Below are 25,841 nucleotides of genomic sequence, written 5' to 3'. Positions count from 1 at the left end.
TGTGGTGGTGGAAAACAACATGTCTGCCTGTCTGTGCCCGGGTAATGTTATATATATATTGTATGTATATGTAGGTTTTAAAATAAGCCTGATTTAAAGCATGACAAAAAATGCCCTAAAAACATCACCATTGCACTTTTAGGCTTAGGGTTTTTATAGATAGATATTTATATAGATATATATATTAAATAGTGACTGGAGCATATAGCAACAAAGGAAACTACTTCTTTCATATTTACTTTCAGCTCTGATGCAGCAGTTCTATTTTGACAAATGAAAATCTTAAAAAAAAACAAAAAATCAATCTTGTGTTACCTTGCATGCATGTACAGCAAGAAGAACTCAACTAAGATATATCAACATTATTTGGGTGGAGCTTTCTGTATGCATTAATATATTTCTGGTGGTATCGAGAAGCCAAAGCCTTTGACTGAACGCTACCACATAGATGGAAACCTGCTCACTTACAGTATGTGGGTCTAATCTGGAGTCACTATGCCTGTTCTTCAGTCGAGACCAATGTAACATGTATTTACCATATTATGCACCCTTGCAAATACCTCCTTAAACCAGATGCCCATTCACTCCCTTGCCATGTTTGAGTGAATGCATGTACAATGTGTATTCTGCTTTTACAAGCAGAGATATGCCCAGTCTTACTTCTTTGACATATTTAGTTATTGAGCCAACTCTTATATAAAATATAATGAATAGGAGAGCATTTGTCAGACCTATCATAAAATAATGGCACTTTAATGCACTGGTACCATGTGCTGGTGTGGGTTGGCTCCACACTTCCTGTTCCATTCTGGAGCCTCAAACTTGCAATTGTCAATAGTCATAACTGAGATTAATCGAGCAAATGAGGGGACACACAGCAAGGGGTAGGTGCAACAACTGTTAAGCGCTTTTATTTAAAAAACCAAAAACCAAACAAAGTGATCAACAGTGCAGTGTGCTGAATCTTCAATAAATAAACAATCCAATAAAAGTCAATGTGATTGTAGAGTTTAAAAATTCCAAATAAATATATCCATAAAAATAAGGTTAAGTTTCATAGCAGGAAATGTTTCTTAAAAGATCTGTCTCCGGTGCATCCATTTTAAAATAATGTCACCTCTGCTTCTCCCACAGAGGATATGCCCATTTGACAGACACTGCCCGCCTTTTCTCCTAGGCATGGGTCCATACTGTCCATGACTCCCAGCAGGGTAGCCACGCTGAGCCTCACCTCGCTCCTTTCTTCTCCTGCCACCTTTTCCTGAACTTATGTGGGAGCTCCTATGAGCATTGAGCCACACCAACTACTTCATAAAACTGCTAAACTGGAGCATCCCTCCATCCTACGAGTGTCAGCCCTATGCCCCCCCTAGGGGCTCTCTTCCAGGCTGCCTGCCTCTACTCTCCTGCATCGGTTCTTTCCCATTACTGCCTTCCTTTTCCTGGTCTTTAATCTCCATCTCTCCATCTTTCTCCAAAAGACCAGATTCCTCTGTGTAGATAGCCATAGGAATATTATCATGCTATTTCATATAACATGTTGATAATGGAATCTTTATTCTCAACAGCTCACCATGTTACATCAAAATGACTAGTTCAGCTAATCTCTAGCAGACCTTAACATTGTACTTTGGTGATATACTGTATAATTTGTAACATTAGCTTGCACTGTGGTGTCTGTGTCAGAAGGGAATTAAGAACTGAAATCATTGTAGAAGCAGTGTACGTATGGTCTATACCTTACTAGTTTCACTTTGTAGCAGAGCCTGCATCTCACCTTTCACCCCATTCTCCACAGAAGCACAATGAAGCACAGTGTACTCTGTACCATGCTCTGAGTTAGAGAAGAGTTTCTTAATTTGGTTAATTTGATATTCAACATCTACTGGACTCCAATCAAGCAAGCCACAGATGTTCATCTGACAAATATGATCACGCCTGACACATTTTCCATATTACAGTGATACTTACTACTATCCCTCTTGATGGAGAATTCAGTCCTGTCTTTGTGCTCACACTTGCCTCAAATTTCTTTTAGTACAAATGTTGTGATGGTATGGATTATTTAATTTTGAATGACATTCAGTGGCCCAGGTCTGTCCCCTCTCTGTGACTGCTATCCCTATGGAAAGCAAGTTTTATCGCCAGAAATAACCTTGCCAGTACTTTTCGTATATGTTTCTTCTTTCTGACATCCTGTGAAGATGTGTGATACTTTTGCCAGTACCATGTCTATGCTGATAATTCTTATCAAGTAGTCATAGAACATGCACATGAAAGACATTGGATGCATGTTTCTGAAAATCACTTTCTTGATGAAGGGTAGGTTTCAAATTTATAAAACCACTCTTAGTAAATACCAAATTGCTTTCAATTAAAGGCAACCCTCAAACTTAAGACAAACCGCTTTTTTTTTTTTTTTTAAGACTTTCAGGAAAAAGATTAGGTGTTTTTGGTATTTTGTACATGGTATGTAATGTATTTGCAAGTGAATATACTCTAATTTGACCAATAAGGAAGAGTAAAATACCGCAGTTGTTTAGCCACATTACAATGGAGAACTATTTAAAAGAAAGAACCAGCTGCTTCTGAGGCCATTTAAGGTATATTTATATGTAGATTTATTTTTTTATTTTATTTTTTTTGCAATTTGTAGAATCCTTTCTGTTTTTAGTGTGATGAGAAATGTATATTATAGCAAATTGCATTGTGTTGAGTTGGATTGTAATATTAAGAAAAAAGTCAATTTCCCAATGCAGACTCAAAATCGGAAGTAAGCACATACAGTACATCAATGCTGAGAAATTACCTCAAAGGTTTGCTTCATCACTACAAAATCTGATGTATTTATTTCTTCCAGCAGTACTGAAATATGGATCAGTCTCGCTATGAAGTGGACAAACGAGTGCTTTTACAGGTAAATAAAAGCAAGCAAGCAAAGTAAGTGAAAATGTTAACAGATGATTTAATCTAAAATTGAGGAGTTCAGTTGAGGGGTTGATATCCTTTTTATCCCTTAGTGACTCCAGACTTTGGGCCAGAGCAATCTTGCACACAGACTGAATCTGACCAGCAGGCTGCCAAATGATGATACACCAACAAAGTCAACATCACCTAGAATTTGGTACCAGTGCATTAGATACTTGAAGGTTGAAATAATGTTAATTTCACCCTCGGAGGGCAAATTAGAAGACACATTTAATATAGAATATGGTCGATAATGAGAACTTTACAGATTTATATATGAACAACTGTGCCTCAATTATGAACACTTACCAAAGCATTTATTTTTCCACAAATATAAATGCAATTACAGATTTTACTACTATTATCGAAATGATACTTTCAAGCTTTTATAAAAATAGTGTTTTAAAATGAACACACTTCCAGTTAATGTAAAACAGTATTTTAAACTAGACCCTTCAATTATATTTTCAGATTTTCTTCTGTGATAAATTGCACTCTTCCTCGGTATTTGTAAAATATGGTTGAACATTCAGAAAATTCAGAACCATACATCACACAAATCCCCCTGGACTCAGATTAGCTGAAATGTATCTGTTCTTGTGAGAGAGAGCATCATACACGTGCTTCATTGGCTCACATGCTTTGGGAAATTCTCCTGCGTAGCCAAAATGGGAACATATTTTCTGCTAATTTATCATGCAGTTTTGGGATTATCGTAATCTCTAATCCTTTAACACCGCTGTTTGGTGTGTTACATGAAGAGGCATTAGTCCTTAGTGAAAAATCCATTGTGATAACTTACAGCACACTTATCCTACTCACTCAGAAGAATCTGGACCTAGCTACAATGACACAATTGTAAAAGGGATACCCTGTTTTAATTAAAAATAGAAAAAGTCACTTTACAAAGAACGGATCAAGAGTTGTTTGGAATCTGGTGGTCTCTTCTTTCAGTGTTAGTCTCAGTTAACTAAAAATGCTGAACTATTGCTAACCATTTAGATATTTCAATAGCAGTTGGTGATTACTTTATATTATAGCTTTTTCTTTTTAAGACTTGCAGATGTTTGGGGAAGGTTATCTGATCTGACTAAAAGTGATTCCACTGCTAAAAAGTAAATGAAAATCAATCAGACCCTTCCTAGCTAACAGTATTTTGTAGTTTAGTGGTGATGGTTCTGCTAAAATACAACAAAAGACTAATCCTGTATCAGTTGCTGTATTTTAATACAATTTCAATATATATTATTCAGAATGTTTTATTTATATATTCGTTCCCATGCTCAAAGCGCATCACAAAAAATAAAAAATGTAACAATAGGAATAGATGCACAGAAAATATCAAATAACACTGAATACAAATGTAATATCAACATTAAGGACCAATCAACACAAAATATGGGAAACACAAAGTTGTGAAGTAGAACAGAAAACAAAAAACCTGAATCAAAATACATATATACAAAATACTACAAGAAATACATGGACACAAATATAATTTGTGATAAAAACACATATTACCTTGTCTTAAGAGTAAGATTAAGAAAGTCACTGTAAGTTAAACATCTTTCTGAACAAACGTTTTACGTTGCCTTTTAAAAGAATGAATTGAGTCGGCTGATCTCAATAATTTAGGGAGGTCGTTCCAAAGTTAGGTTACAATTAAACTGAAGGCTCTGTCACCTATAGAGCACAGGTTACTTTAGGGCACAATGAGATTTCCAGCATTAGTGGACTTTTAGTGAGCGGAAAGGAGTGTAGTGATGCAGAGGTTACTGAAGTAGTGTGATGCCAGGCTTTTTAAAGATTTATAATGAATTTAATAATAATTTAATAGAATTTTATATTCAATCCTTTGATAAGTCATTTGTTACTCAATGCAGTGGAGTTTCACAGCTATTGCTGTGCCGTGAAACCAGACAGCAAGGGTTTCATTAGGTTATTACAAGTTTAAGTAACCGATGAAATGAGGACCTACAACATGATCGAGAGCTTTAGATAGGAAAGGTAAGTGAGAGAGAGGCCAAAAATTTTTCAGATTGTTAGCATCAACACCAGACTTCAATGTCGTGGTTTCAGAAGCAAGTAATTAATTTTCAATCTGATGTTCGCAGAGTTCTTCTGGTCGATTTATAGTGTTGCGTGCCAAACTAAAGTAATGAATAGAATTCTTACTTAAGTGGTCCTTTTGTCAAGGTTAGGAGGTTGTGGAAATTTATTATACATTTACCTGTCTTCACATAAGGTTTTTTTTTTTTTTCTTTTCTCAACACTGTTCTTTTGAGAGGAATGCTCACTTCATAATTGGCATTTTATATAAAAAACGTCAGATGTGATGTTTTTATGGAAACTAAAATCATTTCCAGTTGAGAAATTACCAGTTGAAAATTACTGAAGTGCATGTGGAAAGAAAATGACATTGCATTGTCTTTTATAAAACTGCAGTTTTCAAACCCATCATATTTGTGACAAGTAACTGAATTAATATTTAAATTAAAACCAATGGCCATGTTTTAATTAGAGTTTGCCATGAATTGTGCAATTCTCAGTAGGGAAGTGTTACTTCACCATACTGCAGAATATTAAGTTAATGTTGGTAACAGGGATTTAAAAATATTCAGTATGTGGTCAATTAAAATCACTGATAGGATGTTGATTTTCAATAACTGAATGAGGAAAAATGGGTTTGGAGATAAACATAGTCTATGAACAGCTAGGATTTATGCCTATGAGTAAATAAAAGTGTCTATAGCAGTGTGATTTAATGCCCCACCCTAGACAATTAAGTTCTAAGTTTAATTTACGTAATGCCCTGGCTACTTCAAGTGAAACAAGAGGGCAGCGCAGGAAGGGTCCACTTTTGCTTTGCTGTTTGGACTGAATTGGCATTTGTTTTGAGGCAAATGGTAAAAGTATTAAATGAAAGCATATGATTAGTGGTTAAGCGAAGAAATAATAATAATGAAAGCAACTCTTTGCCAATATGGAAAGGAAATTTCCTTCCTACACTTTCAGTGCACATGTAAGTTAGAAACATTCTGATAGAACGTCTAACCCCATTTGAGTTAGAAATGTGCTGTTTTGGTAGAATTAAAGTGCTGTGCTTTTTGGTGTTGCCAAAAGAAGACTTAACACCTTTGCTCTTATAAAACAGACTCTCTTTTAATAAAAAGTATGAGTGCCCAAGCAAAATTTGTGATTCATCTGTGAGTATTTAATTAGAGGTCAGTCACATTAGCTACAGTGTAATAATTGAGGCTTTGGGTCAAATTTAAATTAAAAAAAAAAATCACATCAGTGTTGTACAGCTAATTTCTTTTGATCTTCTGAAATTAAAAAAAAACAAAAAACTTTTGTTTCAACAAAGAATTATGTCTAGTTAAATGAAGGATTATGTTAAATGAAAAACTGTCATGGATCCAATGAATGATTACTGTTGTAAGCCCCAACCTGGCTTTACAATAGCAGGATTTCATTATGATTATACACAGTAACATTTGATAATTAAATTATGGGGAAACCGTACAGTGTGTCCCCATTGTAAGATACCAAAGTAATCAAAGCTATTGCTCTAGTGTTGTGAGAACTGATCCAGCTGAGCCCGAGGAGACAGGAAGAGAGGGAAAAATTGATGCAATTATATGGTTCAATAGTAATAAATATACCAAGTTTTGTAACCCGGCAAGTCAAATGAGTGTAGCAGTCAAAAGCAAAATAAACACTTATTAAAAAATGAATTACACGGTCAATAACAAAATATTTTCTGTCTTTGTTCTAATTGTGAATTGTCTTATTGTTATAAAAGCAGGAAGTGATATCATATAATTTGGATGATTGATGCTGGTCTTTTGCAATAAGAAGCATAAACAATCAAAGTGTAATTTATTAGAGAATTCATCTTAATGAAAAAATAAGAGGGCTTGGTACGATTAGAGGTCTACTTGGATAGTGCAACATCTGCCATGCATGTATTTATGTAATTATAAATTAAAATGTTTTACATATGCAACATCTACCATATAAAGGTATTTATGTAATTATAAATTTTTTTTCGCATTGAAAGTTATAAGCACTTAATGCACAATATACTTAAATATGCATAAATATCTAATAATACACAAGGTAACTCTCAATAGTTGTCTGCAAATACTGTTTATTGTGGGATCACAAGTAGGTTAATTGACTTGGTCAGGGTCACAGAGTGAAGCACAGGCAGATATTGAACCAGCAACCTTGTGTGCCTTAGCCGCTACACTGTATGGCCTTAAACAGTCAGTCTTGAAAAATGTCCATTTATCTGTGTCAAAGTGTGCGTGATGTATACAAGTGACATTTAATCATTAAAGAAACATTTTTTCTCATTTCTTTTTTGGAAACTTCTCTATTCCTCAGAAATCCTAACATATTACATGGAGTTTGAAACAGTCACATACATTATATACAAAGAAATAAGCAAGTATGCCCAATGCCAAAGTACAGATTTTCAAGAAAAGACGACTTTTATATAATTTTAAATGCCCCCAAGAAATTTTCTTTTGTACATTGGTGAAACCTTAAATTGATCAAAATCTTTGACATTAGCATTTTCCAAACAAAACAATATCCCATACATGTACACTATGTGTAGGGTTTTTTTTTTCCAACAATTGCTTTAACTTTCGTTTGTTTAAAATGTGCAGAAGTTTAATCTACAACTGAAATAGCAAGAGAATGGGACTGGCCTGTTGTGAGCAGTCCTCCTTTACTATAGGTTTGCATCACATTACATGAATTTCAGTCAGAGACTGAAGTTGCTGGATCTCATTGCCTTGCGGATTCCAGGTGGTGATATGATTACACAACTTCCCTTGTGACTTTTCAGCATGGTTTCAGATTTCCTACTGTGCCCTAATAATATTTCAAAAACCCTTCATTTCGTCAGCCATTTAACATGCTGCCTGAAGAGAATAGTGATTCAGATGTAGTCCCAGCCAGTTTTTCTCACTTTCCATTCTGTTATTGTACAATAAAAGTAAGGCACTGGACAGACAAGACTTTTTTTGTTTTGCACAATCTAAAACAACCACTTTCCTTGTGATGTGCGCAGGCCCCACAACTTTGATTAAGCTTTGGTTAAATTTGTCAGCTTTGCCAAATAAATAGCTTTGAGTTGCAGCAGACAAAAGGCAGAACTCCCTTGAATATATATATCAATCATGTGCCCTGCTCATTCACATTAAACAAATTTAAAAGTGCAAGGTAAACTAAAACTCAAGTATGAGGGTTATCCAGAATGTTTTCTAACGCATTTTTATTGTTAATTATGTAATTGTTTGAACATATCTATAGGATGACACACATGCAATATTCTGCTTGTATTTCTACATATTCTAGGGTGACCAGACGGTTTCGCCTATCAAGGAGGACACCGACAGTCAAAAAGGAGGACAAAAATTACCAAATATATTTTCCAACTCCAATCAACTGCTAACCGCTGTCCTTTGCGACATCGGGTGGAAATAGAATATAAAACAGTGTTGCCGCTACTTGATGTTACAATTATTGATAACGTGATAACATAACATAATGTCACACGGTGACACAGATAAATGGAGGAATGGCCGAAGGCTGTTCATTCTCAGTATATATCATATGTAATTAGTCAAAAACGGTCAACCCTGTTCGTGATTCTGTGAAAGGAGGTCATTTTAATGAATTTTTGGAATACCTGGAGGACGGAGGAAACAATGTTAAAAAAGAGGACATGTCCTCCTTTTGGAGGACGTTTGGTCACCCTAACATATTCTCCGTCAACTTTGACAGCCCTGTGCCAGTAGGAAACAAAAGAATAAATGCCCTCTTTGTATTGGACTAAATCCTTTACTTTGAGCCACTTATTCCCAAACCATTTTCTACAGATGGCACCTTTTCAGGGGTCTAAAGACACAAAAATGAGCATGTCATTAATCTATGCATATGGTTTGGACTCTCAATAAATGCTTATGCAACTTCATAAAAGCTTGAATGTACATATCTGAGTTAACAACAACAACAACAACATTTATTTATATAGCACATTTTCATACAAACAGTAGCTCAAAGTGCTTTACATAATAAAGAATAGAAAAATAAAATAAGAAAATAAAATAAGTCAACATTAATTAACATAGAATAAGAGTAAGGTCCAATGGCCAGGGTGGACAGAAAAAACAAATAAAAAACTCCAGGCAGCTGGAGAAAAAAATAAAATCTGTAGGGATTCCAGACCATTAGACTGCCCTCTGGGTTTTACCACTCATTTTGTCTTCCAAAGTCAACCATTCTACATTTCAAAAAAGTCTAACTATGGCATTGCCTGCTGAAGTAGTAGCTTTATGCATTTTCTGAAGAGAAGTTGACTATCCTTTGGTCTCCAGTTCAAAGTGATAGATGTATACGACAAACATTTCACCATTGCAACAGGAGATCAAATCTGAACACTTCTCTCTCTTTGTACTGTGTTGTGATCAATGGTCTGATATTATGAAATCGAACTTTTTAAAACTGTGCTTTTTAAATATAATAAGACAAACAAGGTATCTCATAATAACCACATAATAATTTGCCAACGTCTTCTGTTAATTTTGACTAATATATACAGGTAAAGGCATTTTGACTTTTTTGGGCAACCCTCCTATTTGGCAAACTGGAGTACTAATAGAAAACTCCTGGAAGAATAGAAATAATTCACAGTGATTACATGAAAATATGGAAAACTTTATTATTAGTAGTTATAATAGCAGCAACATTAAACAAGGGAGTAAGGCTATAAGTTGCTCAACATTTTAAAATTTCTTATGTAAATATTTGGTGTGGCGGGATGGTAGGGATGTACATTGAAGGGCAAGTATGGGGTGATACCTGACAGTAAGAAGGAAGTAGCTTAGGACAGGAATGGCATTATACTGTATTTGACAGAAATATTGTCGAACACTTAAGTGTTACATTGCCATAACTTGGATTAAAGTCTCCTGGTGCTGGTTCTGGTGTAGAAGAGATATGAACTCAATAGTACGCTGTATTTGTCATCCATTATATAAACAGTCTTTCACATTACAGTATTGATTTCAAGGTCTTATAACATAGATTCATTTAAATGTAATAATTTGCTGTGACTTTGAAAAATGCATTAAAATAGAACAAAATGCATAAATTATTATTAGGTAAACTTCATTAAATGGCGGAGTGAAACTGAATGGATTTCAGTAGAGGGGGCTTGAACTATAGGAAGAATTTTTTTGCTGAGAGGGTAGAATCTTTTTAATGCTGCACACAAATTGAAAGAGTAGAGCGGAAGGGCTAGGAATAGTGTTTTTGCATTTGTCATTTGCTTTCTTGCTCTTAGTCTCTTGGGGCCCTGGGTAATAAGAACAGAAATTCTGTAATTAAATCTACTCCTGGCAATTAACCTAGTTACACTGATAAAGCATGACTGGTCTCGACAAATAGGCTGAGAGTGTATAAATAAAGTGCATCTCAAGTTAAACTGGACTGTTACAAAGCACTAGTAGTATTTGCTAATTCCAGCTCTGCACCAGGTAGGACCACCAAATAAAAATGGCAACATTTAACAGTAGACATCTTCACATTACAATATACTGTATATTTTAGTTATAGGTGAGTTTGTTTTTTGAGCAGCAGACTCATTTTAGCAGTCTGAGAAACTGGATCTTTTGTGTTAAAGCTTTGGTCCCCACAGAGAGCCAGTACGATATGGATTTCAGCAGAACTGTATATTCTGCTTCTATTTCTCACTCCTTTGCAGCCAGGCAATGCACCGATTTTTTTTTCTAGTAAAGATCAAATATGTTTATTCATTTCTGTAGCATTATACATGTCATGGCAATTGTAAACTTGCATTTCTTGGGCTGGCTAAAATGTACACCAGCCTCCTACTTTAGCCTCTACCTTCAACAGGCAGCTCTTCTTTACCAGTAGGCACTAAACTTAGAGAGTTTACTAAAATAAGAGAACGTTAACACCCTAAAACTAAGTGTGAGGTAATATGCTTTTTTTTACCTGTACCTTACAAAGGAAACCTAATAAGTGATATTAGTATATTTAGTAGTAGTAATAATACTGTCATGTGTACTGTGTACAGTCAAATTCGTACTTGCATTTCCACCCAATATGCATTGTCACCACCCTCTGACTCCATAAAGTAAGCATGAAACCCAAAATCTTACAGGTACAAGTCCTTCCTTATTTATGTATTGTAATCACTGGCAGGTCTTAGTTCCTTTTATTAGTTCTGTTAACTCAGTTTTGTAAATGGTTGATATTTTGTTTCTCGTCAGTATGTGTAGCAAGACCTCTAATTAATTAATCCCCTTAGGTATACTAACTAGGTTTCCCGGCTGGATGTTATGGACATACTAGGCACCTGTTATCACTAACCATTCTTTTGATCTTCAGTCTTGACTTTTTCTGTTTTTGAATTTTGCATTTAGTATTTGGAGAACATAAGGCACTCGCAAATTGGGCAGTTGAAAATATTTTCCCTGCTTCACAGCGTTTTTTAATGGCAAATGCAGAAGAAAAATGACCATCCTATAGTTACAACATTTTTAAACCATGGATTTAATTTCCTTTACTGTAAACTAATTCTGATCCTTTATTTTCTTTTACTTTAAATAATATATTCTTGGGGCAGCACTGTCTTGGGGGTCCTCCCTGCATGGAGTTTGCATGTTCTCCCCGTGTCTGCGTGGGTTTCCTCCGGGCGCTCCGGTTTCCTCCCACAATCCAAAGACATGCAGGTTAGGTGGATTGGCGATTCTAAATTGGCCATAGTGTGTGCTTGGTGTGTGGGTGTGTTTGTGTGTGTCCTGCGGTGGGTTGGCACCCTGCCCAGGATTGGTTCCTGCCTTGTGCCCTGTGTTGGCTGGGATTGGCTCCGGCAGACCCCCGTGACCCTGTTCGGATTCAGCGGGTTAGAAAATGGATGGATGGATTTAATTTCCTTTACTGTAAACTAATTCTGATCCTTTATTTTCTTTTACTTTAAATAATATATTCTTGGGGCAGCACTGTCTTGGGGGTCCTCCCTGCATGGAGTTTGCATGTTCTACCCGTGTCTGCATGGGCTTCCTGCGGGTACTCTGGTTTCCTCCCACAGTCCAAAGACATGCAGATTAGTTGCATTGGTGATTCTAAATTGTCCCGTGGGTGTGTGTGTGTGCGCCCTGTGGTGGGTTGGTGCCCTGCCCAGGGTTTGTTTCCTGCCTTGCGCCCAGTGTTGGCTGGGATTGGCTCCAGCAGACCCCTGTGACCCTGTAGTTAGGATATAGCGAGTTGGATAATGGATGGATAATATATTCCCAAAGCAGAAAATTCTGTCATCTTATGCGACTGTTCTGCTTATTTTGCCTTATGAGTGAAAAAAGGCAGTTTAAATAGAGGGTGGGCTAGGAGATGAGACATAACTGTTTGCCAAGCTATTTTTCTCCAAAGCCATAATCAGAAACCAAAGATATAGTCAAAATTTTGGAGGAAGTCAAACCAAAAGAAAATGCACTTGCCTCCCTCTGTCTCAGGTTCTACCGGTTGCCCCTATAAAATGACAGTCACATTTCACATTCCTGTTGTTAGGTCTAAGCTGCATTCATTTTCAAAAGAGGTATTGTAGACAGTGGGTGTTTATATTAAAAATGGTCCAAAACTACCTTATGATGCCATGCTGTTTTGCTCTCCTTTGTCTACAATTTTTTTTCAATCAGTTACTGGGTTGTGAAGTTCTAGCTACCTTTAGACTTTATCCTGGCACACTTAGGGCAGTAAGCCGTCCTTCATGGGGTGGCAGAGAGCTGCAGAACACACTCATGCCCACGCAGTTTAGTGTTTTCCATTAGCCTCACATGCACATCTGTTGCAGAAATTGGAGAAAGGTCAAGGAAAAGTGATTTTCAGGAGGTTGGATTGCTTCTGATCACCTGGTGACCTAAAGGAACCCCCATTTCAGAGGGTATTTGACCTAAAGAGCTCTTTTCATTTTATGTGGCTCAGGGATGTAATGGTTCGGAGACAATAAAAAGGGAACATGGTGTGACACTACTTGGGCTTTTTAATAACCCCAGGGAAGAGGGTAGAGGCAGAGTTCATTATGTCAGGATGAGAGTTTAAGGCTCACAGATGGGGAAGGTAAGAAAAGCAAAATATTTAAAAAGAGAGATAAAGGAAACAAACAGGAGCTGAATGGGAGATTGTATTTCAGTGTTCATAATGCAGACAAGGGGACAAGCAACTCTACAAAACAGTGTCTAATCAGGCAATAGTTTTGTTTTGTCTGTTCATATTGGTAATTAGAATCTCGCTTTTTTTTTTTTTTGTGTTGTTAAACGTTTAATGAGACCAATCTGTTTGGGCCGCATTTGGGCGAAACTTGTGTTTTCCTTCTACGTTAAGCTGGCACGCAGTAATGTTCCCCTTAACAATTTCAACATATCTATTATTATATATTGAATTTATCCAATTAATTTTGATTTTACCATAATCATGACAGTTTAGACTTCTGTATATACAGTGGTGTGAAAAACTATTTGCCCCCTTCCTGATTTCTTATTCTTTTGCATGTTTGTCACACAAAATGTTTCTGATCATCAAACACATTTAACCATTAGTCAAATATAACACAAGTAAACACAAAATGCAGTTTTTAAATGATGGTTTTTATTATGTAGGGAGAAAAAAATCCAAACCTACATGGCCCTGTCAGAAAAAGTAATTGCCCCCTTGTTCAAAAATAACCTAACTGTGGTGTATCACACCTGAGTTCAATTTCCGTAGCCACCCCCAGGCCTGATTACTGCCACACCTGTTTCAATCAAGAAATCACTTAAATAGGAGCTGCCTGACACAGAGAAGTAGACCAAAAGCACCTCAAAAGCTAGACATCATGCCAAGATCCAAAGAAATTCAGGAACAAATGAGAACAGAAGTAATTGAGATCTATCAGTCTGGTAAAGGTTATAAAGCCATTTCTAAAGCTTTGGGACTCCAGCGAACCACAGTGAGAGCCATTATCCACAAATGGCAAAAACATGGAACAGTGGTGAACCTTCCCAGGAGTGGCCGGCCGACCAAAATTATCCCAAGAGCGCAGAGACGACTCAACCGAGAGGTCACAAAAGACTCCAGGACAACATCTAAAGAACTGCAGGCCTCACTTGCCTCAATTAAGGTCAGTGTTGGCGACTCCAACCATAAGAAAGAGACTGGGCAAAAACGGCCTGCATGGCAGATTTCCAAGACGTAAACCACTTTTAAGCAAAAAGAACATTAGGGCTCGTCTCAATTTTGCTAAGAAACATCTCAATGATTGCCAAGACTTTTGGGAAAATACCTTGTGGACTGATGAGACAAAAGTTGAACTTTTTGGAAGGCAAATGTCCTGTTACATCTGGCGTAAAAGGAACACAGCATTTCAGAAAAAGAACATCATACCAACAGTAAAATATGGTGGTGGTAGTGTGATGGTCTGGGGTTGTTTTGCTGCTTCAGGACCTGGAAGGCTTGCTGTGATAGATGGAACCATGAATTCTACTGTCTACCAAAAAATCCTGAAGGAGAATGTCTGGCCATCTGTTCGTCAACTCAAGCTGAAGCGATCTTGGGTGCTGCAACAGGACAATGACCCAAAGCACACCAGCAAATCCACCTCTGAATGGCTGAAGAAAAACAAAATGAAGACTTTGGAGTGGCCTAGTCAAAGTCCTGACCTGAATCCAATTGAGATGCTATGGCATGACCTTAAAAGGCGGTTCATGCTAGAAAACCCTCAAATAAAGCTGAATTATAACAATTCTGCAAAGATGAGTGGGCCAAAATTCCTCCAGAGCGCTGTAAAAGACTCATTGCAAGTTATCGCAAAAGCTTGATTGCAGTTATTGCTGCTAAGGGTGGCCCAACCAGTTATTAGGTTCAGGGGGCAATTACTTTTTCACACAGGGCCATGTAGGTTTGGATTTTTTCTCCCTAAATAATAAAAACCATCATTTAAAAACTGCGTTTTGCGTTTACTTGTGTTATATTTGACTAATGGTTAAATGTGTTTGATGATCAGAAACATTTTGTGTGACAAATATGCAAAAGAATAAGAAATCAGGAAGGGGGCAAATAGTTTTTCACACCACTGTATTTTGTTACCATAAACAAAATTAACAAAGTGCTTACTTTATTATTCATTATTCACTATGCAACATCCTAATAAAAAAGTCAGTATTAGCCACCTAATTTGTTAGAGCCTATTCTGAGTTTTTTAAGACCATCTGTAAATTCCTCAGCTGAATTCGGTTAGCAACACTTCCTTCAATAGCCAAAGCAAAAGCATTTTGTGCTTTTAAAAGTCCCTGATAGATTACGCTTTCTACAAGTGGATATGAACAGGAGATACTCCATCTTTTTGTGTGGTGTTCCCATTATCTGCAGCTTTTTGAGTCACCACTAGTTCATCAATTTAGGAACAAAAGTCAACCAATTATAGCTTTATCTAGCCCAAAACACAGATTAAGCAACTTTCAATTTTTTCTTTTTATCTGTGTAGCTACTTAAATGGAAATACACTAAAATGGATAAGTATGTTGATTTCCCAGGAGATCAAATCCTCTGTCTGGTTCCTTATCCTGAAATCCTATGACCAATTCACCATTTATGCCCTCAACCTTTAGTAACCAACAGCAAATCAGAAAGTGTGTCTTCTGTCTGTTACAAATACAAGTAAATGTTAAAAGCATATTATTAAAGTGCCACTTCCAGGTGAGATAGATACGGCAAGGTGAATTAATAAAAACAAGCCAATACAGCAGAGCACCTGTTTTGAAAGATTTATCCGGCTGTGTTTACAAAGCAATAAAGCAGTTTCTTACAGTTTCTGCCTTGCACCTCTGGGATGATGGTGTCCTCTTTTATTATTATTTTTTAACACTATTTCCTAGTCAGCATATTGGTGTTTTTTATATTATTTTTAAAGTATCTTGTCTCTTGTTGATTACATTTGAAAACTAATAAAGCCAAATATTTCTGTTCTGCATCTCTCCACCTCACGTTGTAGGGAATGGTTATGACAATAGGTTTTAGCAAAGTAAGCACAGCTAAAATAGGATCCAATTAAGGAAAGCAGCAGGTGCATAAAGTGCTGACTTCAGTCCTGGAACAGCCACATGTATTCAGACTGCCCAGAAAGCAAATATTTTGCTATTCATTTTTTATCTACATAAAGAACAGTATTTATAAAATGTTAAATACACACATGTGTACACACACACACATATTTGTATAGATGTGTGTATAGATAGAGATATAGGATGGCCTCAGATGCAGGTTTTCAAAGAAAAGCCCAAAATATGGCAAAAAGTGTAAAATAACCCAGTAGTTCATTGCCCAATGTTGTATTCTTTTGACCATTTTGACCTTTTCTTTCTACTAATTGTAGATGACAAAGGAAATTTTAGTGTTTACTATTTAAGGATGTTCCCAACTGAGAACCTGTATGGTGTCTGTTTCTCAAGCTATACACTCTGAAGACCTTGCCCTCTTATGTAGTTTTGTATCTGAGCATTTCCCTTCTTTTTCTATTCTGGTTAGATTCAGTTTGCCTTCTTTTTTTTCTCTAAATATAGACATCTGTAGTTCCTTGGCAGTCTTTTGGATGGAATTACCTTCATTTTGCAAAACAGCGTGTGTTTCTTGAGAAAACTGTTTCATTTTGGCCATTTTTGAATTCAGAATTGAACTTTAGAAATGTCAGTATGCTTCAACCCAAGGACAGAAAGTTTCATTGCTTTATTTAACAGAGTAATATGTTTCAGTGGTGCTAATACAATTACAAAGTTTTCTTTCATAACACATTGGCATTTAAAGATGATTGATTAAGGATGAACTATGATCGTTTTCTGTTAGGATACTGGAGTTATGGCTAATGAAAATGGGGCTTTGTAGCCATATATGAATAATGAATTATTAAAACCATTTCTAACAGTAATTATTTGCAACATTTTAATGTTTTGGCAGAATTTTTAAATTACTTTAATGATGCCTTGATAAAGTATTGATTTCTAGAAAAAACATGACATTGCCAGGGGGATATCCAACCTTTGAATGGTTCTCTGTCTGTCTGTCTGTCTGTCTGTCTGTCTGTCTGTCTGTCTGTCAGTCCTGGCCAAAAGGTAGGATAGTTATATGGTGAGGAACAAATACATTGACATATCCATCCAGAAAGATAGCATTCCATGCTCCCCTGTGCACTTGGAACATGTGTAGTTTTTAACCAGCTTATCCATAAACCAAAGGTAATTTTGCTGTAGTCTAGCTTGATTTGGCCAACATGTTTGGAGTAGTACACACAACCTTATTAAAATGGCTTTGGAACACTATCATATTCTTATTCCTATCAGGGGAATTATATGAGGGATTCAGGTTATGATTCAAGATAGCTCACTACATAACCCAGTAGCAGTATCTGGAAAAGGGCTTCATAACATGGGAATGAATCTGCTTATAACAGTGGCAGGGAGGGAATTCAGGGGAACAATAACACATCATCCCATGTAGAAGCAAGATGGGTCCTGGATGCACTTGACGACTTGGTAATGTGGGCAAGAATGAAGTTTAAACCCAAGAAGTCAAGAAGTTTGGTGATTAGAGCTGGAACTTAGAGCAGGTCAATTTCCCATTTTTATCTCCAGGGGGGAGTTATACCATCAATTCAGGAGGACCCAGTAAAATGCCTGGGGAAGTGGTGTAATGTTTCTCTCACTAACAAAACCAATGTAACTAGTACAGAGAAACAGGCAAACAAATGGCTGAGGAAGATAGAGGTATCTGGAAAAATATTAGGCCTGGCTCATTCAGCATGGTCTACTACCAAGGCTGGTTTGGCTACTGATAATTTATGAAATGCCAAATAACAGCAGTTGAATAATCAAGAGGCAAATGAACAAACATCTTCACGGTTGACATGGAATTCCACTAAGCTTTATCTCAGTAGGGCTATATATCTGATCTGGTCAGTTGTGGCTACCCCTATCATCAGTCGTTGGAGTTTAAGGTGGCAAAGTGCAGGGCTCTGTTAATTTATAGAAAGTCTTGCGACGGGAAAGTCAGAGGTGCAGGCATCACCACAAGATCTAAATGTAAGTGGGCAGCAGACACTACTGTTGCACAGGCTTGACAGTATGCTGAAGCTAAAGGAAGTCATTGGGAACCTGAGCTTGGGGAGACAAGGGCTTGGAATCACTCATTTCCAGAAGTAGGGCAAAGCAGACCAACAGCAAAGGAGTGATATGATCCAAGCCGAGGTCCAACGCATAGAGCAGGATGAAGAGCAACAACAGCGGAACTTGAATCACAAGGAGCGTGGACATAGTGAGACCCGCCAAAATGGAAGATCACATTGCCAGAACTTTGGAGTCTTTCCTGCTCTGATCAGTGTATGATACCCTGCTAATACCAACTAACATGCGCAGGTGGGTAATGAGGGAGTACCCACTGTGCAAGCACACTGGCACACATACTTGCTTGGTGCAAAATCGTACTTAGTCAGGGACAATATACAGTAAATGGCATCATAACAATGTTCTCGGGGCACTGGCAGACATTTTGGAGTGGAAGAGACGGAAAAAAGCATCCAGCCCATGTGAGTACAAGTCCATCCATCCATCCAGTTCATCAGAGATGGATAGAAGCCACCCTTTTCCAAGAAGAGTCTTTTGTAGCAGACCCGATCATGGTAGTTAAAGATAGACCTGGATAGGAAGCTACATTTTTCCCAGATCATTTAATCAACTCTATGGCCTGACATAGTCATATGGTCAGAGGAGGTGAAGAGGATCATTATGATATAACTGACTGTTTTGTCGCAAGATGGATATGAAGAGGCCTTGGAAAGGAAGGCCATAAAGTATCAGCATTTGGTCTAACAATGAAGGGGGCAAAGGGTGTCATGTCTGGCTATTTCCAGTTGAGGTAGGTTACAGAGGTTTCCAAGCACAATCGGTATAGAAGATATTCACAGCCCTGGGAACAGAAGGAAGGGAAAGGAAAGTAGCAGGTTGAGGGAGGTAGTGGAAAGAGCCTCTTTGGCTCTGCAGTAGGTGGGAGGAGATGAAGTGGAGGCCAAGAAAAGATTGGCAGTGACTGGCCACCACTGCTGACCCAGCAACTAGAGGATGTTGTGGTTTAGGGTTGAAACATTCAATGAAAGTTGGATGGCACTTGACAAGATCTTATCCTGGTGTCAGTCACAAGAGGTGATTGAAGGTTTGGGCACTAGATGTATTCAGTAGTGTATCTGCCTCCCTATCTATCCATCTGTTTGTATCTCTTCTTATATCTATACACGGAGAGACAGTAATTTTTGAATTAAGGATGGTGCCAAATGTTTTATACATTTATTATTAGTTGCTTATATGACACATCTAACATAGTAAGGTGATAATAGTATACTACCTCACAAATTGATACTTGTTTTTTATACAGTGTATACATTATGTATTTGCAAAAACCCCAGTTAATAGAAGTGCATATTCTGTACTTATTGTCTTATCCCAAGTAATACATTTTAGTAATTCTTACTGTAAAAATTGAGTGCTGTATACTAAGAATACAAGAACAAGGATCATTTTGCAATACTTTCCCTGTTACCTATCCATTTTCAAAGGCTTTTAAAACTCATGTCTATCCACTCAACTGATTGTAAGTAGAAAGTCACAAGGTGCTTGCATCAGGAATTGACCTGGGTGAGGTGAATGTAAATCACAGTCCAGATTCACGTACATATCCATATTACAGTTACTTGCACTTATCACACACATCAGTGGAATGTCAGTGGAGATATCACATAGACATAAGTACATGGCCATGGAGAGCATGTGCAAAATGCATACAGACCATTTCCAAGCTGGGAATCAAACCTTAGGAGGCAGGATTGCTAATCACTGTACTGTTGTTCTATCCTCTTAAGATATCTGCTTTTTTTATATCCTCACAAAGATTACTTTTATGCTTTTCATGTTGTTCTATAAGACTTTTTTACCTTGCAATTTACAGGAAGATGGCACATTTTCTGCTAAATGATGTTATATTTATTAAAGGAAAAATATAAATAAAAAAATGACAAACGTTTAAGGCAATATGTATTTTCGCTTTGTACAATAGTTGGAATAAAGCTATTGTAGGTTGAAAATTGTTAATCTCTGTTTTATAGAGTCTTTCATGATTTTTAAAGGTCTATCAGAACAGTCTAAACCATGAGCCCTTTTTGAAGAATTTAAAAATCAATTCCTGTTTTGATGCATTCCAGTAAATTTTTCTGTGAGCAATAGAGGAAAACTGATTAAAATCAATTGCAGTCTGTCCATGATGTTCCATCTGAGAGATCTGTAAACAGAGAATTAAATTAAAAAAAATGGCAAAACACCTCATAAAATCATGTGTTAAGCTAACACATTGAGAATAACAGAAAAAAATGCATAACAAAACAATAAAATGAAGGTCAGCAAGATAAGTGGGTGAACTATTTTCAGTAGGTTGCTTCCCTGCTCACTGAGCCAAATGTAGACAGCCGCTGTAATTTAAAAATAACTGGATTCAGTTGATTGATAATGTTTTATCTTTTTTTTTTTGAAGTTGTGTACAAAAATAAATTACAGTTTTTGCAAAAATAGTCTCGGGCCACTGATGCTGTGATGCATACAGAGTGCCAGTCCACAACAATCTGTTATTTTAATGTAATCATTAAGTTTTATGTTAGTTATAATGACGACTTAGACGCAACATTGCCAGTACCTGATGACCTAAGCAATTAAAATGTATGCCAAGTTTGCCTTAAATAATTTTCTAATCATGTCAGGTACTATTCTGTGTTATATACAGGATTTGACAAGCATTGAACATAAACAAGAATGTATAGATAAGAAAGCATACCAAGGAAAGTTGTAGTTCCTTCTTTTGGAGTGCATTTTGTTCATCTTATAATGAGTAAGAATCTTTTGACCAGTATTAGAAGTGAACTAATCAACTGGTGAAGTTGATTTATGAGACCATAAAGGTCTAGAACAAGATATAATCAACTGTTGAGTTTGAAGTAAATGGCAGAAACTGCCTTGATGAGGTTAAAACAAAGAAAAAATCAAAAAGATAAAAAAGCTATTCCACAAATATGGGTCTTGCAATCGGTGCACAGTCCCAAATTGTTATACAGAACAAATGTATTGTAGGACAGGCTGTTCCTAGGATTATGCAAAAATGCAACTCCTGAATCCATTCATTTTTCTAAACTCACCATTCCGAATCAGGTCTTCAACAAATTGGAACATGTCACATTATCATTAACTTCATGTCATACCTGGTCTTTATTAACATTTGAGGTTAACCCACTAATGATTAAAGAGAAGCTTACAGACATAAATGTTTTATACTAGCACAGATCCAATAGTGTACAACAGATCTCTGGAGAGTGGGAAGATATCAAATTAGCAAATGCCTTTGTAACAGTCAGGCAAAACGGAGTTGTGAAATTCAGACAACAATGTTGAAACCAGATAAAATAATGATGAAATGGCCTGTTGTAGTTGGAGGAGGATAACAAATGGTCCAAAGTCCAAAAAAACCACAACAAAATAAGCTATGGAGAAAACTGTGAAGCATGAAAGAACCTTGAAGTTCTAACTGCTGTAATGCTTATCATATAAGATAATCAAAAGAATTTTAATTTAGTGCAGGTCCTTCCAAATGCTAATGATCTTGGTGCTCCTGTTCATTTCAAACTAACAGTACAGAAAGAAAAAGGTAAGGAAACATTAAATGGGTACAAAATGTGCCAAATAAATATCATACATACAAACACATATCACTTGAATATATGCAATGTGACTATCAAGGTTTCTCCAGCAAGCTAATATTATGACCAAACTAGTCAAAGTGATGGTTTTATTTTCAAATAGTCTAACCAGTGAAGTATTTCCTTACCCCAGTTAATGGAGTAGTGGATTCTTAAGGAAGTAAAGGCCTAAAAGAAAAGTCATGTGAATGGTGTATGCCCCTAGTTAACAGAATGCATCGTCATTTGGAAATACTGTAATAATCTTACTCAATCAGTCACTTAGGTAGATGTAAATGTAGGGGAACAGCTCCTCCTCTTTAATTTCTTTCATAATCCCGTTTGGTAGAAAAGGTGGTCCTTTCATCTATTTTGGCTTTCATGAGCAAGTAGGGCTCCTTGGAACATCTGGTGATCTTTTGAGGGTGTTGACCTGTCTTTTATATATGTTAGGTTAATTTCTTCACAAAAGAGCAGAACAAGTTTTGAGGCATGCAGGGTTTTCAGTCTTTCTTTAGTGGTGTCATCTGTGATTACAACATATTTTGCACAAAGTGGCAGAGCAAACTGTCACAACATCAAACCACAAATAAATGTATATTTATAATTTATCTCTCCATTTGAAGCAAAAGTTATGTCTCTGCAAATGAAAGTATGAATTCTGGCAGTTTAATTGTGTGTAATCTGTGAAACATAAATCTGACCTCACCGGTTCTTTTGAAGATGTTCAGATAGCCCAGAGGCAGCAATCCTGTCACTTTAAGGGAGAATGTATTCTTGGAAGAAATCACTACAAGCCTCTTCTTTTAACGTTTGCACTGTCTGACTGGCAGAGAAAATTGCTTAGAAAATTCACCCTTGAATGGGTTAACTCTTTGTTTAATCTTACTAGCACACCTATTGTTGTCTCATTATAAACTAAAAGTTGTTCAGTCTCACAGTTTGAAATATTTGTAATAAACTACAAATGCCACTGTAACAAATGATTCAAGGAATTATCTGATATTAATAAACAGCTGTTATGGTTCCATTACATACAGGAAAGATCACAGGAGGTTAAAGTCATTTGCACTTTTGCTCTTAATCCAGACCAACGTCATGGGGAGGGCTGGTGTCTATGCCAAGAACATACAATGAACAGAGCAAAAAGTCCATTAAAGGGCAAAAATCTACACACAGGGGCCAAATTTGTGTCACCAGTTCACCTAACCTGCATGTCTTTGGACAGTGGGAGGACACCAGAGGAAACCCATGCAGACATGAAAGAACATGCAAACTTCCATGCAGGGAGGATGCAAACATAGGTCTCCTTACTATAAGGCAGCAACATTACCACAGCACCACCTTGCCACCTTGACATGAGCGTGAAGATCATTTTTTTTGTTTTGCTCTTTATATATTTAAAAAAAATCTTAAATGAAAATATATATTAAGAACTAGCTGTCCTCCGTGGCTCCACCCACATAGTAGTGAAACAAAACAGTGAAGAGGGCACTGCCCAGCTCCCTACTCCTGAAGTCACAATTCCTCCTCCCCTTGACCTTGGCCTCTGTCTCGGATTAACGTTAATATATCACTCCTGCAAATGAACTATGATTCTTAGCATGATGAGTGAAGTTGCAAAATCAAATGGAATGTTCAGGCAAATTATAGAAAAAACGCAATCTAAATCCTTTAAGTAGTTCTCTCGTGAAAAGCAGACAGGCATACAGACAGACAGATTTTGGATTTTATTTATCATTTATTATTTATATATATATATATATATATAAGTCCCATATATATATATATATATATGTATGTATATAATATTTTCATATATATATGAATAAATACACTGATACAGATTTGTCAGTATTAAGAACATAAAGCACTGGCAGTCGCCAGAAATGCAAATTTAACTTTGTCATGTTATCCTGTTATTCATGAGAGACTTCTTTTTTTTGGTTTATCCACCATAATATAATGTACACAGTATCCATGCTACAAAACACATAGTGATTTTACAATTAATAATATTAAGAAATTCTAAAACCGCAAATAGAAAATAAATTTGCTTACCCATCTATGTAGTATTGGGCTGCATACGTTCATATTTCAAAATGCAAATGAGTCTGCAATGCAGCTTCTTCTTGTATATATCTTTATTGCCTAGATAGTGCAAGACCCCAAGTAAGTCCGTCTCTCTTTAAGCAAAGAGTGACAGCTATTTTTTGATGGGAAGGTCGACATTCTCTCCGCCGACAGACACACTGCTGATCGCTGTGCCCAAGAGGTCATCAAATGCCTGGATTTTGGTTTTTATCCAGGACACTCGCAAGCCCAGACACTTAGATTCCACACTCAGTCTCTCGAGTGCCCCGGTCAGAGCCTCCATTGACTCCGCGAAGATCACAGCAACATCAGTAAAGTCAGGATCCGTGAATCTTTCTTCACCAACAGTTGCCCCACAGCTGCAGGACCCCACGACCTTGCCCAACCCCTAGTCCATACAAACATTGAACAGAGTAGGAGCAAGAAGACACCCCTGACGAACCCCAGAATCAACTGGGAAAAACACAGAGGTTCTGCCTCCACTCTGCACAGCACTCACAGTACCAGTGTAATGGCCGGCTATGATATCCAGCAACCTCGAGGGGATCCCGCAAACCCTCAGGATGTCCCACAGGGCAGCTCGATCAACTGAGTCGAACGCTTTACGAAAATCGACAAAGGCTGCAAAGAAACTCTGCCGATATTCGTGATTGTGCTCCATGAGAAACCTCAGTGGCAGGATGCGGTTGATGGTAGACTTCTTAGGCGTAAAACCAGACTGTTCCGGTCACTGATAGGTGAGCAAGTGATCACGGATCCTATTGAGGACAACCCTAGCAAGGACCTTACCCGACACTGAGAGCAGTGTTATCCCCCTGTAGTTGCTGAAATCAAGGCGATCACCCTTCCCTTTCCAGATAGGGACAAGTCCCATTTTCCAGTCAGTTGATATGATGCAGGTCTTCCAAATGGAAGCAAAAGTTGCTTGCAATGCCAGCAAGACAGCCTTACCACCAGCCTAGAGAAGTTCACCCCGAATACCACAGATCCCTGCAGCCTTTTCTTCCCTCGGCTGGTTCACCACCTGTGCAATCTCAGTGAGATTGGGTGGATCACAACTAATTGGAGGATCAGCCTCAAGAACCGTGAACCCAGAGATATCTAGCGTCCTAGCCGGAGGATCAGCTTTGAACAACTGCTCAAAGTAGCCAGCCCAGCGGGTCATAACTGCAGTGTCATCCGTAAGGACCGTTTCATCAGCCACCCTGACTATGACTCTCCGAGGAACAGATTCGGATGTGCGTAATACTTTGATTCCTCTGTAAGCAGGACGAGGGTCGGTAGATCACAGATGGTGTGTCACTTGCTCACAGATTCCTCTAACAAACACCTCTATCTGCCCTCAGAGTCCTCGCAGCCATCTCTCTCATTTCCCGGTACAGACCAGAGTTGCCACTGAGCCATGTGCTACGACTCCTCTCAGTGATATCCAGGGTGCCATGTGAGATGAAACACCTCCTTCTAGGAACACCGGTAACACCAACACAACCCTCATCAACCTTCAGGGTCTTGTAACGTAAGGTCTCCCACATTACATTAGGATAGGCAGTTACACCCAAATCTGTAAGTTCCTCACACAAATTGCATGCAAACTCATCAGAAACAGCTTGGTCTTTGAGTCTGGCCAAATACAGGCTCATTGTCCTAGTAGGTGGTATCCTACTGGACTTAAGCTGGATCCTAAGAGTAAAAAAACAAGTCTGTGGTCATATTTCACAAACTGGGCACTTCTGTAGACCCTGCAGTTTTGCAAGAGCCTCCAGTGTTTGCCCACAAGGATGTAATTGATCTCCTTCACTGTACCACCAGTATTGGAGTACCAAGTCCAACGATGCGGTTCTGGGCGTTGGAATCAGGATCCAGCAATTCGCAGCCCCTGACCTTTTGCAAAGTCAAGGAACAGGGAGCCACTTTCACTACGGTCACCAGACCCATGGGGACTGAGACA

The 25,841-nt window shown here is 37.6% G+C and overlaps 1 protein-coding gene across 4 annotated transcripts in view; it reads left to right on the top strand.

Annotated features, from left to right (window-relative positions):
- The window catches only part of LOC120531205 (tensin-like), an 801,530-nt gene that overhangs the window by 145,637 nt on the left and 630,052 nt on the right, over nucleotides 1-25,841 (top strand). The window contains exon 1 of one of the 4 annotated variants that reach the window (XM_039756404.1): nucleotides 2,861-2,917. The exons of the other annotated variants lie outside the window; for them this stretch is intronic. Within the exon in view, the coding sequence (XP_039612338.1) occupies nucleotides 2,873-2,917 (45 nt within the window). The 5' untranslated portion in view covers nucleotides 2,861-2,872. Of the gene's footprint in view, nucleotides 1-2,860; nucleotides 2,918-25,841 lie in introns of those variants that run through there. 4 annotated transcript variants of the gene reach the window in all.

This window comes from Polypterus senegalus, chromosome 6 (assembly GCF_016835505.1).
Source record: "Polypterus senegalus isolate Bchr_013 chromosome 6, ASM1683550v1, whole genome shotgun sequence".
In the NCBI taxonomy this organism is placed as follows: domain Eukaryota; kingdom Metazoa; phylum Chordata; class Cladistia; order Polypteriformes; family Polypteridae; genus Polypterus; species Polypterus senegalus.
The sequence above is the reverse complement of the archived record's forward strand: the minus strand, read 5'-3'. Positions and strand labels throughout refer to the sequence as shown.